Consider the following 13141-nt stretch of genomic DNA (forward strand, 5'->3'; position numbering starts at 1 on the left):
TTTGTGGTTTTATTTTCTTTTCATATTTAGTAAAAAAAATACACGTAACCTATCCGTATTTTTATGCACAATTGAAAAAAGTCTGCGAAGAAAAAAATTAATTAGTTATATCAAAATATTTTCAACATATTTTTTAAGAGATGGCCGAACAATACTCACACACATTTTGCGAGTATTATAATACCGAGTATTTATTAATATTAGCCAAAATTTAACGTTTAATTTCATAAATGTCATATTTTATAAAAAATTTCAAATATAGCAAAAAACTCATGTGAATAGACCTAAATACCCATGAAATAAAAAACACTTGAATAGATCTGCTCAATATCGTTGAACAAAGTGTGAGGACGCAAGGGGAGTTGGTAAATGTGATGGAGCAGTTGCGGGTGTTGTGTCAACTAATTGAGTACAGACTTGAAAATTTGCCGCTTATGTCTGAAATTCAATCGCTACAGTTGATACAATATCGTCCCGGTAGAATATGCTGTGTACAATCATCTTAGCATACATGATATTAGTTGAGGTTTCTAACTCATTGAAATCAAATTTCAATTTAATTATGCTTACGAATTTCTCTTAAATTTGTTGGAGAACAGAGATTTAAAACAAGAGCAGTTTTCACAAGAGGATCTTTCCAATTTAATTCCAGCTTCTATTACTCGCAAATCTAATTAATCTGTAATTCCTATTAGCAAGTTCTGAATTATACCAGACCTCACAAACCAATCAAAACTAAACAACAGGGTGAGTGTGTGTGAAAATGCTGCTCTCAACAATGGGGGTGAGGGTTTTGCCATTTATATTTATTTGGTTTTCAATTTTGTGGATATTTACGTCCATTTAAGTGAGTTTTTATTTATATATATTTGAAAGTTTTTATACAAAATGACATTTAAAAAATTGAGTGTTAAATTTTGGTTATTATTGATATTATACCCGTATTTGACAAGCTATACTAGTTAGTTGGGTATTGCCTTGGTAATACTTAGAGAAAAAGAAAGTGAGAGAGAAGAAGAGAGGAGAGGATCATATTCCCGGTCTTTTACTTAAATAGTTATTACAATGTAAGTCACGTAGGACATCATTAGTTAATTGCAGATGGATTTAAAAGTCACGTCAACATCTTACATTGAGAGAAAGACAGAAAAAATGAAAGAGTAGGAAAGAAAATGAGAGGGGATTCGTAGGGGGATACTCCACTGCGGACAGCCATTGCATCACTGGCCAAAAGTTCCTTATGTTGTCCACTGATTTCTCATCACACAATAAATCTTTCTGATCCATCCAAAAAAAGAAATGCGGACAAAACTCACTCATCATCTGCCACTCAGACTGAGGGAGAGAGGTGGCAAAGATGGCGGTGGAGATGGCCATCAGAGCTTCCGCCACCCCAAGACCCTCCCTGCCTCCACCTAAACTTCCTCTCAAGCCACCCAAATTTAGACCCACCTCTGTTTCCCTACCAACATCAACCACAATCTTCCTTTTAGGCCTTTTCACCTCCCCCATTGAAGCCAAAGCTTTCAGCCTCTCCAAGGACCAGATTGTCTCGTCACTCACTGAAGTAAGAACTGTATAAAGTTGTTTTCTTTGAATTGGGTTTGCCGCCAATTGTTCAAACTTCAAAGTTCTGATCTTTCTGGTTTTGTTGCATGAATTGGCAGGTGGAGCAGACGATTGATCAGATACAGCAAGTGGGTTCGACAGTTTTCGACCGCACGGCGCATGCTCTGGAATCTGTTCTGAATGCAGTGAAGCCCGGCATTGATGTGGCGTTGCCGATTGCGAAACAGGCCGGAGATGAAGATTGCTTCTTCGGCAAGATTGCCCAAGAAGCATCCATGCAGCCTGTTCTAAGTGCTGCAAAGGTTTTTACTTTAACAATTCAGTTGCTACTTGCAATAATCTACCCGCAATTTAGTAAAAAGCTCAATGAATTGCTTGATTTCAGAGCATAACTACACATGCAATCACAAGGTGGTTCGAACTTCGAACTGAGATTTGATTTCGGGTACCTGACTGTTGGATATCTATAAGCAATGCAATTTTCGTTTCTAAGACCTAGTAATTTTTCAAATGTAGTTGTTTTTCCTTTGTATAAGAGATATTAAGGGAGGGGGGATTCGAACTCGGACCTTGGATACAAGGGAGAATGCTCTTAACCAAACGAGATACAGACCCCACTAAATATAGTTGCTTTAGGTTCATAATGGCAGTGACTGTTTTGGTGAACTTTCGATTTCACGTACATGATTATTTTTAAAATGCTTACATGGTGTGTAGTGTTCATTTCCTAAAACTTGAAAATTTTCGGAAATGTAGTTGTTTTAGGTTCACTACGTCAGGTATATAAGCTTATTACGAAATGGAATTGCTTCATGTATGTAAAAGGGTGCACATATTTGAAACAACAATAAACAGTGATATCTCCTGCTTGAAATAGCTTGTAGAACTTGCATTTATGCACCATATCGATCAGTTTCAAATTCGAGTACTTACATTTAGAAGATATAAAGCGGATTGAGATTGCAAGTTTTGGTTCATATGGACTAAATATGCTATGGTTTTGTGTTGTACTAACTCTAGGTTCGCTTACTCCTCCTTATATCAACAAAGAATTACCTTCTGATTGATATTCGACCAGAGAAGGACAAGGACAATGCTGGCATTCCCCACCTACCATCGAGCACCAAAAGCAAAATGATTGCCATTCCGTGAGTAACTTCTCCCAGGCATCCTCAACCCTCTAATTTGTACCCTTTCTGCATCCCATTTATGAACTCTTCTTCGCCTCTAATAGTTTTTCTATCCAGTTTGGAAGAACTACGGAACAAATTGAGAGGCCTCGTCAGAAACGCGAAGAAAGTAGAGGCAGAGATAGCAGCTCTCAAGAATTCTTACCTCAAGAGAGTTAACAAAGGCTCCAGCATCATGATGCTGGACTCGTGAGTTCTTTCGTATTAACCTCCAACTCTTAAAATTTACTACCGGATCATATTAAGTAGCTAAATTACGACATTACTTTTGTTCTTGTTTTTGTTTCGCGTAAATAGGTACTCGGATTAGGAAGAATAGTTGCAAGAGCACTAACTAGTCTATAGACTTTAAGAACCGTTGGACAGTAGCAGATGGGTTCTCAGGAAGCAAGGGATGGTTACAGAGCCGTTTAGACGCAGATTCGTACAATTTATCTTTCGCCGAGGTCCTTTCGCCATCAACAGTCGTCCCAGCAGCGGCTAGACGTTTTGGCACAACCACCACATCCGCAGAGTCTGGTCGAAAGCTTCTTCCTGGATCCGACTGAGTAGCTTCTAAATCATTTCTTGTGTTTTTCTTTGATCGATGTTAGCAGGTCTATTTTGTAATTCAATTCTGACCTCTATATATTCTAGTTTTTTATTTTTTATTTTTACAAACGATATTGATGAAGAGGAATCAAACTCAAAACTTTGGGCGCAAGAAAAATACTTTTAATCATATGAGATATAAATCAATCGGAGCGTGTAATAATTTTAATACAGACGATGATATTTAATAATTATTTGAATACTATTTTGAAGTGCGTAACGAAAATAATTTGATGATGTGATAAGTAATGCATTTTGAAGTGCCTTTCTAGATCTAGCATGTTTGGATCATTCTTGAAATTGAAGCGCCTCAAAGTTTTATTGCCATCAAAATCAAGATTTATAAGGTAATGTGAGACGCAAAGCTGATTTTTGGATGTTAAGTGACATATATATTTTTTTTGTTAAACAATCGATATTATCTACACTAAGGGGAGGGTTCAAATTCGTCTTTGATCATAATCGAATTTAAGATCTCTCACTTATAAATGAAGAGGAATACCACTAGACCGTGGTACTAAGTGGTTAAGTGACACATTTTTAGTTACAAGAAGTATAGTGAGACTAAAATTGAGATTTGAGGGCATTGATGTAAATAAGCCAAACAAGGGGTGCGCACTGCGCTTAGTATTAGTAATACAAAGGTAGTAGGGGTCGGCTTACTCTGTTGAAATAGACAAGGCAGCGGATATCGTTCTTCCTCTTCCATCCCCAGCCACCACCAAAAGCCCCGTTTGAGTTGCAGCTTCGGAGGCTGTTTCCATGACGTCAAACCACCATTCGGATTAGGGTTTTCTCCGTTCGCAGACTTCCCCCAGCAAAAAAATCATGGCCTCCCTCTCCGTCTCCTTCCCCAATTTCACCACCACTTTCCTCGGCCCCAAACTGTACTCTCTCTCTCTCTCTCTCTCTCTCTCTGTTGATATGTATATATATGTTGTTATATCTATTGATTTGTCTATTTTCTTGCAGTAAATTTCTCGAAAATTCGAAGAAGCTGCGAACTTGTTGTTCCGCTGTACGAGCTCCTAGATGTGCTGCTGCTGCTGATACGTCTTATGGAGGTAAAGTTCATTTCAATCTTTCTCCAAGTTAAAGTTTTTAGCTCTTTTTATTGTAATTTGGGGAATTTTTGTTATTCATTTGTTGCCTAAGACTTAGAATTTAGATTGTAGGATGGGGCAGATTCGTGGCACCAATTTTTTTTACACAACTTTTGACACATTTTTGTGGTGCCCACTTTGTAATGTATTTTAACGATCTGAACCGTCTTTTGTAGTAAGGATAAAAGACACAAACTTTTGCTTCTGCTAGTTCAAATTTAGTTGATGGCAATTGGCAAGCAAAGTTTTTGTGAGCATCGAAATTCAAGTAGTTGTGTGTGTCACTCCGCTCTTTGTCGTCCATCGGATGAATTGGCAGCTATCCATTGTGCTATGTGGTGAATGATTAAAACGCGAGCTTCAAATAGTTGTGTGTCCATCGAAAGACACAAACTTACGTTGGATATGTAGTACCAGTGCTTAGTGGTTTAATATATCTGCCTTGAGAGTTCCTCCTGGATAAGTAGACGGCTCCCCTTTGCTCATTTCCCATTTTTGTTGCCTCTGTAGGTAATGCTCCAAAATTCCCTAGAATCAGTGTTTGGGATCCGTATAAACGTCTTGGTGTGACCTATGATGCGTCTGAGGAAGAAATTTGGGGATCGCGCAATTTTCTCTTACAACAGTATGCTGGACATGAAAGAAGCGAAGAATCAATTGAAGCTGCTTTTGAGAAAATCCTGATGACCAGCTTCTGGCAGAGGAAGAAAACAAAAATTAATTTGAAGAGCAAGTTAAAAAAGAAAGTTGAAGAGTCTCCGCCATGGGTTAAGAACTTGCTCAATTTTGTGGAAGTTCCACCTGTTGAAGTTATCTTTAGAAGATTGTTCCTCTTTGCGTTCATGGGTGGCTGGAGTATCATGAACTCAGCTGAAGGTGGACCTGCATTTCAGGTTTGTTCCAAATTTTCTGTTGTGATTGACAATGCTCGAATGGCCTTGTATCTTTTAATCACACCTGATGCCATTTTCTGTTATCCAAGTGAAACCTTCGGTCATAGTAATTGCATGCGTAGGCTAATATTGGCTTGTCCTTAGTGCATCCCTTATTGGAAGCGTCGATTTAAAACTTGTTTTATTTGTGACTGATTTGTGCAAGTTTGGGGCAGAACTCTACTCTCTAGTTAGACATTGTTTTTTTTTTTTGCTGTGCTATTCTTAGATCGTTTAAGCCTTTCATGAAACATCTTCGTTTGTTCACAATGTGGATGATATCTTTGATTGAGTTGCTCTCATCATATGATGAGCCCCAACGGTTTGGAATAGAATATGGTAGTGGCATTGTGGCAGTCTCTTTGTGAAGCATGCCTTGCTGACACAATTAGACTTTAGATAGACCTTTCTCGACGTACACAGCAAATGCCTACCTTCTTTTGCTGAATCCAACATTGGTATCTTTATGTCGTTTTTCTCCCGTATCTCCATCCTTCCATGCTTTTCTATCATAGATTCGTACTAGATAAATGCACCCTTCCTCTTTGTTGATATTTGATTAAAACACTATAATTTGCATACAAGTACTCAGAAAATAGATTACGCTGTTGGTACCCCTTTTTTGGGAACTTGCAATCAATCGAAATATTTGTTACTACAGGTGGCGGTATCCTTGGCAGCTTGCATCTATTTCCTCAACGAGAAGACAAAGAGCTTGGCCAGAGCTTCCATTTTTGGGTAAGTTTGGACGGTAGCCATAGTTGTCTGCCTTCTTCCCCCACTCTTCTCGTTACTTACACCTTTCCCCTTTTGCAGACTTGGAGCTCTCGTCACTGGTTGGGTATGCGGTTCGGTTTTGGTCCCGAATATTCCATCAATGCTGTTACACCCGACTTGGACCCTTGAACTTGCAACCTCACTCGTAGTTTATCTGTTCTTGTTTCTTGCTTGTACCTTTCTCAAGTAGTAGAACTCAAATTATTTTATCAGGTTTCCATCGTTTAGAATTCACATTTTTCTGATAGTTGTGAACTGAGCCAAGGCTTGAATGTTTCGTTTTAATGAATTACAAGTCTGCCACTTCAATTTACTCCCTAACGCTAGATTTGACCCAATTTTTCGTCAATTGGCATCGTGTGTGAGAGACGTGCGATTCACTTTTGAGGATAAACCCGTCTATCCAGTATCCACCTTCCATCTCTTTTTCATCCGAGAAAGGGAAAGCCGGGATTCAAGACGTAAATAGCCTACTCGGCCGGGTCTTGTTATATTGGGCCCGAATATGGGCAGATTTGGTTTAATTTGGAGAGAGAAACCCATTATCATCAGCCATAAAAAAAATAGACGGTGTGGATAGCATCAAAATGGTTGCCACATAAAAACAAACGGTGTGGATAACATCAATAATATGAGTTCTCATGCCTATATAAGGGACTTTCTCACCCTGAACTATAGGGATAAAGATTGCTCGTCCCCAGCAACTAAGGAATGTGTAATGTTCGTTTAACTGCATATTGGTATGCAAATTTATAGAAATATCAATAGATATATTGACATCGATTGCATTCGACGAAAATTTATTTTTTATTTATTTTCCTATATCTCACCGATAAAAGGGTGAAGTTTGCATTTTACCCCTTATCCATATCCATCATTGATTTCTTTTTTTGGCGTATGCATCAAATTAAAAGACTCTTTCACGTGAACAAACCAAGCATGTACTAATTAAGTAATTTACTAATCAAATAAGTACTTAAAAATGTAAACAACAGCACTACACGCACCTAGATAGCTAGGATCAATCCTACACGATGATAAACAACATCTGAAATAACTAAAATAATTGAATTAGTATGAACTAATACTACAGCTGGGATGGATTATCTATCATAATTAAGCTAATCAAATCAAGCGCCGCCTCTAAATTTGTTGTAAGTGCTGAAGCGATTGTTCTTGGTAGCACAGCAGCCGACGCAGTAGATGAGAATCACCAATACAATAACACACCCGTTAAATATGGCCAAGTTCCTCCACTGCTTCCTGATGTTTGCCAGCACTCCTCCCTTGCACGACTCGCACTCGTAGCACAGCTTCTTCTGGTCGTTGCTCCACGTTTTGCAGTCGCTGTCTCCGACTGCAAGCCCTTTTTTGGGAACTTCCCAGAACGTCGCGTTCTTGTACTCGAATCCGCAGTAGGACGGCGGCTTGCAGCAACCAGACTGATCATCGTATAAACATTTGATTAGTTAGTGCAAATTTTATGAGCAAAAATCATTGATTAAGAACACATCAGTACGTAACGCAACGTAGACGCTCAAACCCTAACAGTGCATGCAATCCAAAATGTAAACCAAAATCCAAATTAATTTTTTCATTCAACGAACGACTTACGCTATTGTCGTGGTATTACTAAAATAAATACAAATCACGACTTTTAAATTGATAATATATGTGAAGCAAAAACATAAAAAAAAATTAGTTACTCATTTATTTGATTATATGGTCGGACTCGAACTCTTTATAATAATTTATTGAGTTAATTTTGGAGTAATCAACCAAAATAAATAAACAAATCCAAAAACAAAATGGTGATTAATTAATAAACATTTTGTAACAATTTTGTAAATATGGATGTAAAACAAATACGACTAAACCCCCTTTTATCCTAATTAAATCTTACCGCAGTTTTCTGCAGGCCATAAATATTACTCTAATTATTTTTTGACAAATGATAGGCAACTTTACTCTAAATTCTATATAATTACAGAGCGTATTCGCCAAAACAATCACTAATCTAATCAACTTCAATAGTGACCCAGTGACACTACTGATATATTTTTTTTGATCGAGAATATATATGTGTATATATACGTATTGAATCAGACCTAAAATGATATAATTAAATAATTAAGTTAATTAATAAATTAAAATTAAAAATCGCGAAAAATAACTAACCTGTATAGGAGACAAGTTTTTCTTGTAGAATTCAGCCTGGGATTCATGAACGTCGCCGCCAAGACTCTTGCAAATCTGCGCATCGATCAAGCAACTCTTGATGGGACCCCAGTTCTTATCATTCACCACGTAATGCTGCATCCAGTGCGAGAAGTCCCCGCTCTTGTACTCCTTGTACCCTCTCCCGGAAACCACCTGCCCTATCCCCTTGTTCGTCACGAGAATGGCGAACACGGTGAACACGATGAGCCCGATGATGACCACGAAGACAACGATTAAGTAGATGTAGAGGAGAGAGTTGAGTCGGCAGCAGGAGCCGATGAGCCCTAGAAGGGACACCACGCAGAAGAAGATGCCGCCGATGATGAGCGGAGTTTGGAGAACTTTTTGGCAGTGGGTGCCGCCGTGGATTTGGAAGTAGATCCCGGCCCCGATGGAGGCGAGGCCGAGGAGGAGGAAGAGGAAGTTCAAGATCCCCACCACCGCGTTGCTTACGCGAAACATTGTTGGTAATGGTATTCTGAAAACTGAAAACGAAATGATGAAAAACAAGAAACCCTAATTCTCGATTCGACGGTGCTTGTTTCTTTTGAAAACTGAAAACAAACAATGAGAAACGAAGAGAGGCAAGGGAAAGGAGGACTCGTTTTTTGTGTGTACGCTTATCTGTTTAAGTAACTGTTTTATAGGAGTTTAATACGACGTAAACGGTTGCAATTTTTGGTTTTTTGATTTTGAATGGGTGTCTCCGAATGGGACTCGGTTTTCGAATTATTTACGGATTTGGGATTCTCACGTTGCATCGAGTCCGTTTGCGCGTTTTCGAAAGTGGAGGCAACACGTGTCGAGACGATACATAGGACACGTCGTGTTTACCGTTGCGGTTAACCCTGGGAGTCCAAAATTTGAAAGGGATGTGTAAAACTGAGTCAGGCACGTAGTGAAGAACGCCTACTGTTTAGAGGGAGACGGTTTGATAGTGCGACGTGAACCAACGTGGAAATTTCAAATATTTTTTACATAATTATTTTCTATGCATAAATGAAAGTAAATTTTTGCTTGTATTAGATATTTTTGTACTTTAGGTGGTGTTGTCAGGATTCGACTATTGGGAGTCTCAGTATTAAAGGTTCAAGTTTTTAATAGAAACAGAGCACAAAACAACAACAACAAAAGTGACATGCACCAAACATTCAAAAGGTCATCGGAAGACCTTTACATATATATCTCTCGTACTCCAGATGATCTTAAGAATTTGGGATTACCTTAGTCCTATTGTACATCCGCCACTGGTTGTTAGAGTATCCTCTATTACTTTTGGGACTTGGATTATCTGGGGTGAAAAGAGAACAAGGGTTAGTAAAAAATCTAGAGTACACAACTCATTTTATGTAAGTTTCTCTTGAGGTAGCAGATAAAATATTTTTCTCTTGGAGAAATTTTGTTTATTTTATCCTTAGTTTCAAAGAGAGATAATTACAACTTTACCCTCATTATATTGGGTTGTGGCCCATAAGCTGATCAATGCCTTACCAACTTATTTTTCGGCTTGGGCTCAAAAGTCCAAATTTAAGTTGAGCAGGACCCAAAATATTTAAAGTAGTTAAACGGGCCCCGCATGCCACCTCGCAACAGAACCCACGCGCGCACGCACGCACGTGACGCACAGCCCTCTACCTTCCCCTCCCAAAGCTGGCTGCTTCAGTCTCAACGTCCAAACGACACCAGCAACCAACCAACCAACCAACCCACATACATTATATTCATCGCCTCCTCGACGGATTTTCCCACACCTTCTCACCACTTTAAATCTCTACCCCCAAAACTTTCTCACCCTCCAAACACTTTTCTCTCTCTAAAAGTCTCTCTCTCTCGAAATTTAAACATGGCTCTAGCTACCCAGCCCACCACCAACCTCCTCCAAAACCCCTTCCTCTCCTCCAAACCCCAACCCAGACCCCAGCAGCTCCCCACCGTGGTCCCCTGCCCGGCCCGGCGTCGTTCAGGCTCCGTCCAATGCTCAGTCGCCGTCGCGCCCACCGCGGCCTCCAAGGTCGCCAAGGAGTACAAGGTCAAGTCGGTGAAGGCGAGGCAGATCATTGATAGCAGGGGCAATCCGACCGTCGAGGTTGATCTGGTCACCGACGATCTGTATCGATCGGCCGTGCCCAGTGGCGCTTCTACCGGAATCTACGAGGCGTTGGAGCTCAGGGACGGTGACAAAGCGGTCTACGGCGGGAAAGGTGTGCTCACTGCTGTGAAGAATATCAATGAGATTTTGGGACCCAAGCTCATTGGCGTCGATGTCAGGTTAATTAAGCTTAATCATTTTATTTAATCACTCTTATAGTTAACCCATTTCTTAATTCTGTTTAGTAATAGTTTAGCAATAGATGTTAGAAAAAGTTCACTAATTTTGGTAAAGTTAAAGAAAAATTTACTAAGGGACCGTTAGGAAGCCCATCGGGGACTTCTATCGTAGGCACTTATGCTTATAAGTGCTCTTGCTCCAAGTGATTTTGTTAGAAGCATGTCGGAACCTTCACTAAAAATTCAAGTGCTTTTCAAGAAAGCACAGGGATTTGTCCTTTCAAACGGTGTCTGAAGCATTTTTGGCTGCCTGAAAGCACTTTTAGCCGTTCCAGAAGCTGTTTGATTATGTTTATATGAATTGTTGAGGCGTATTTGTTGTGTGAAGTTCTGAAATTTTTGCTCTTTGTTTCATTTTTCCAAGAAATCAAAATGAGGTCGATGCACTTATGCTGGAAATCGATGGAACCCCAAACAAGTCGAAACTGGGGGCCAATGCCATTTTGGGAGTATCTCTGAGCGTGTGTAGAGCGGGAGCAGGAGCAAAGGGAGTGCCATTGTACAAGCACATCCAGGAAGTGTCGGGAATAAAGGAGCTCGTTATGCCAGTCCCTGCTTTCAATGTGATCAATGGAGGCAGCCATGCTGGAAATAATCTGGCAATGCAGGAGTTTATGATCTTGCCCGTGGGTGCATCCTCGTTCGCTGAGGCACTCCGCATGGGTAGTGAAGGTTAGTCAGATTTGTTATTCATTTCCGGCCTTTGAACGCTTGACTTGTTATCGATTAGTGAGTTTTCAGCGTTTTTGAACCGTTGATAATTGATAAAGTGTTATGTATTTGCACGGAACAGTTTACCATACACTAAAGGGAATTATCAAGGCGAAATATGGACAGGATGCTTGCAATGTTGGAGATGAAGGGGGGTTTGCTCCCAATGTGCAGGATAACAGGGAGGGACTGGTTTTGCTCATTGATGCTATCGAAAAGGCTGGTTACACCGGAAAGGTAGGACCGTAGTAGGCGTTGGCATTCTTTTTCTCTTGCAAATGAACTTATGGTAATGTGTTATGTGGACTCACAGCAATGTCAATGATGCAGATCAAAATCGGAATGGATGTTGCAGCCTCAGAATTTCTCACTAAAGAAGGGAAATACGATCTCAACTTTAAGAAACAACCAAATGACGGAGCCCATGTGCTCTCTCCTCCGAACCTTGGCGAGCTGTACAAGGAGTTCATTAAGGAATTCCCGATTGTGTCTATTGAAGATCCATTCGACCAAGATGATTGGAGCTCGTGGTCTTCACTTCAGTCCTCTGTTGATATCCAACTCGTCGGAGATGACTTATTGGTCACAAATCCAACAAAAATTGCTGAAGCCATTCAGAAGAAGGCATGCAATGGTTTACTTCTAAAGGCAAGCATTTTTAATCGCAATTGTTTTCCGTTAAATGGTAACAACCTTGTGATTTGAGTATCTTGATCGAGCTCATCTTCTTCCTCTGAATTGCAGGTCAACCAGATTGGCACAATAACTGAATCTATTCAGGCAGCACTCGACGCGAAAGCTGCAGGTTGGGGTGTCATGGTTAGCCACCGGAGTGGAGAAACTGAAGATAACTTTATCGCTGATCTTTCCGTTGGTTTGGCCAGTGGACAGGTTTGTTGGCTAAGTCCTATAACTATGCTCTCTATTGTTCGACTTCATTTGTACACGAAGTTGACGGATTTCATTTTGTTCCGTATAGATCAAGACCGGAGCTCCCTGCCGGAGTGAGCGGTTGGCCAAGTACAATCAGGTAAAAACTGGAACGATTCCATACCCCCAACACCATCAACTTATGACTTGATTTCCTGAATGTGTACAAAGCGTTAGAATTGAAGTGACTGAAATTCTCTCTTTATCTGTGTTTTGATTTGGATGCAGCTTCTGCGTATTGAAGAGGAACTCGGCAATGTGCGTTATGCTGGCGAAGCTTTCAGATCTCCGTAAGCTTCGAAATTTTTATCAGATCATTCATCCAAGTCATCTGAGCATCCATCCAATTCAGATTTCCTGGAAAATCTACACAAATTTTTATAGAGGTTATCAAGTTAGGTGTCATTAGGGTAGTTCCAAGTGCCGAATTCTGGGCATAGGACACCGGGCTTCTTCGTCTTCAATCCAAACATCTCGGTCAATAAAGAAGTTGCTGGTCTCGATCAATCATCTTCATGAGTTTATATGGAACCGGTCAAACGACAGGCATCCAGTTCAACTTGGTAGTTCTTGTGTGGCATTGTAATGTAATGTACTGTATTATATTTCAACTTGTCGACTAAATCTTGCAATGTTTTAGAGGCATAACATCATTTACCTTTGAAAGTGTTTTGAGTTCCCAAATCGCTTTGTCATTGTAACAACAGCATTAACCATCGGAGGAGTGTCCTGTGATGTGTTTTCGAGTGTGGACGTGACCATGTTTGAATGGCACAACATAGCATCACGA

At 40.0% G+C, this 13141-nt stretch overlaps 3 protein-coding genes and 1 pseudogene across 4 annotated transcripts; 3 read left to right on the top strand and 1 right to left on the bottom strand.

The window, feature by feature from the left end:
- Positions 1–1262: 1262 nt before the first annotated feature.
- LOC137709750 (calcium sensing receptor, chloroplastic-like) lies at positions 1263–3450 on the top strand (annotated as a pseudogene). The gene is made up of 5 exons (XR_015963328.1): positions 1263–1567; positions 1668–1871; positions 2590–2717; positions 2817–2948; positions 3057–3450. The product of XR_015963328.1 is annotated as a calcium sensing receptor, chloroplastic-like (transcript).
- Positions 3451–4001: 551 nt separating this feature from the next.
- Positions 4002–6475, top strand: LOC137710766 (protein CHAPERONE-LIKE PROTEIN OF POR1, chloroplastic). Its single transcript, XM_068449888.2, has 5 exons — positions 4002–4237; positions 4323–4414; positions 4964–5346; positions 6047–6123; positions 6202–6475. The coding sequence occupies exons 1-5, from the start codon at positions 4179–4181 to the stop codon at positions 6350–6352; spliced, it is 762 nt and encodes a 253-aa protein (XP_068305989.1). The 5' UTR covers positions 4002–4178; the 3' UTR covers positions 6353–6475.
- Positions 6476–7104: 629 nt separating this feature from the next.
- Positions 7105–8972, bottom strand: LOC137709668 (tetraspanin-11-like). Its single transcript, XM_068448654.2, has 2 exons — positions 8341–8972; positions 7105–7604 (listed from the first exon to the last, which is right to left on the bottom strand). Exons 1-2 carry the CDS (start codon positions 8842–8844, stop codon positions 7293–7295), a joined length of 816 nt encoding a protein of 271 aa, XP_068304755.2. The 5' UTR covers positions 8845–8972; the 3' UTR covers positions 7105–7292.
- Positions 8973–10048: 1076 nt separating this feature from the next.
- LOC137710479 (enolase 1, chloroplastic) lies at positions 10049–13035 on the top strand. The gene is made up of 7 exons (XM_068449511.2): positions 10049–10650; positions 11075–11382; positions 11504–11658; positions 11752–12069; positions 12166–12312; positions 12401–12451; positions 12580–13035. The coding sequence occupies exons 1-7, from the start codon at positions 10226–10228 to the stop codon at positions 12643–12645; spliced, it is 1470 nt and encodes a 489-aa protein (XP_068305612.2). The 5' UTR covers positions 10049–10225; the 3' UTR covers positions 12646–13035.
- The last annotated feature ends 106 nt before the right edge of the window (positions 13036–13141 follow it).

Source organism: Pyrus communis, chromosome 6 (genome assembly GCF_041283825.1).
Source record: "Pyrus communis isolate YQ-2024b chromosome 6, ASM4128382v1, whole genome shotgun sequence".
In the NCBI taxonomy this organism is placed as follows: domain Eukaryota; kingdom Viridiplantae; phylum Streptophyta; class Magnoliopsida; order Rosales; family Rosaceae; genus Pyrus; species Pyrus communis.

Excerpts from the sequence above, each read along its gene's own strand:
- LOC137710766 (XM_068449888.2), top strand. The coding sequence starts at position 4,179 with ATGGCCTCCCTCTCCGTCTCCTTCCCCAATTTCACCACCACTTTCCTC. Across the intron at positions 4,415-4,963 it reads TGCTGATACGTCTTATGGAG|GTAATGCTCCAAAATTCCCT; the intron begins GTAAAGTTCATT and ends TTGCCTCTGTAG. Across the intron at positions 5,347-6,046 it reads AAGGTGGACCTGCATTTCAG|GTGGCGGTATCCTTGGCAGC; the intron begins GTTTGTTCCAAA and ends TTGTTACTACAG.
- LOC137709668 (XM_068448654.2), bottom strand. The coding sequence starts at position 8,844 with ATGTTTCGCGTAAGCAACGCGGTGGTGGGGATCTTGAACTTCCTCTTC. Across the intron at positions 7,605-8,340 it reads AAAACTTGTCTCCTATACAG|TCTGGTTGCTGCAAGCCGCC; the intron begins GTTAGTTATTTT and ends TACGATGATCAG.
- LOC137710479 (XM_068449511.2), top strand. The coding sequence starts at position 10,226 with ATGGCTCTAGCTACCCAGCCCACCACCAACCTCCTCCAAAACCCCTTC. Across the intron at positions 10,651-11,074 it reads CTCATTGGCGTCGATGTCAG|AAATCAAAATGAGGTCGATG; the intron begins GTTAATTAAGCT and ends CATTTTTCCAAG. Across the intron at positions 12,070-12,165 it reads GCAATGGTTTACTTCTAAAG|GTCAACCAGATTGGCACAAT; the intron begins GCAAGCATTTTT and ends TCTGAATTGCAG.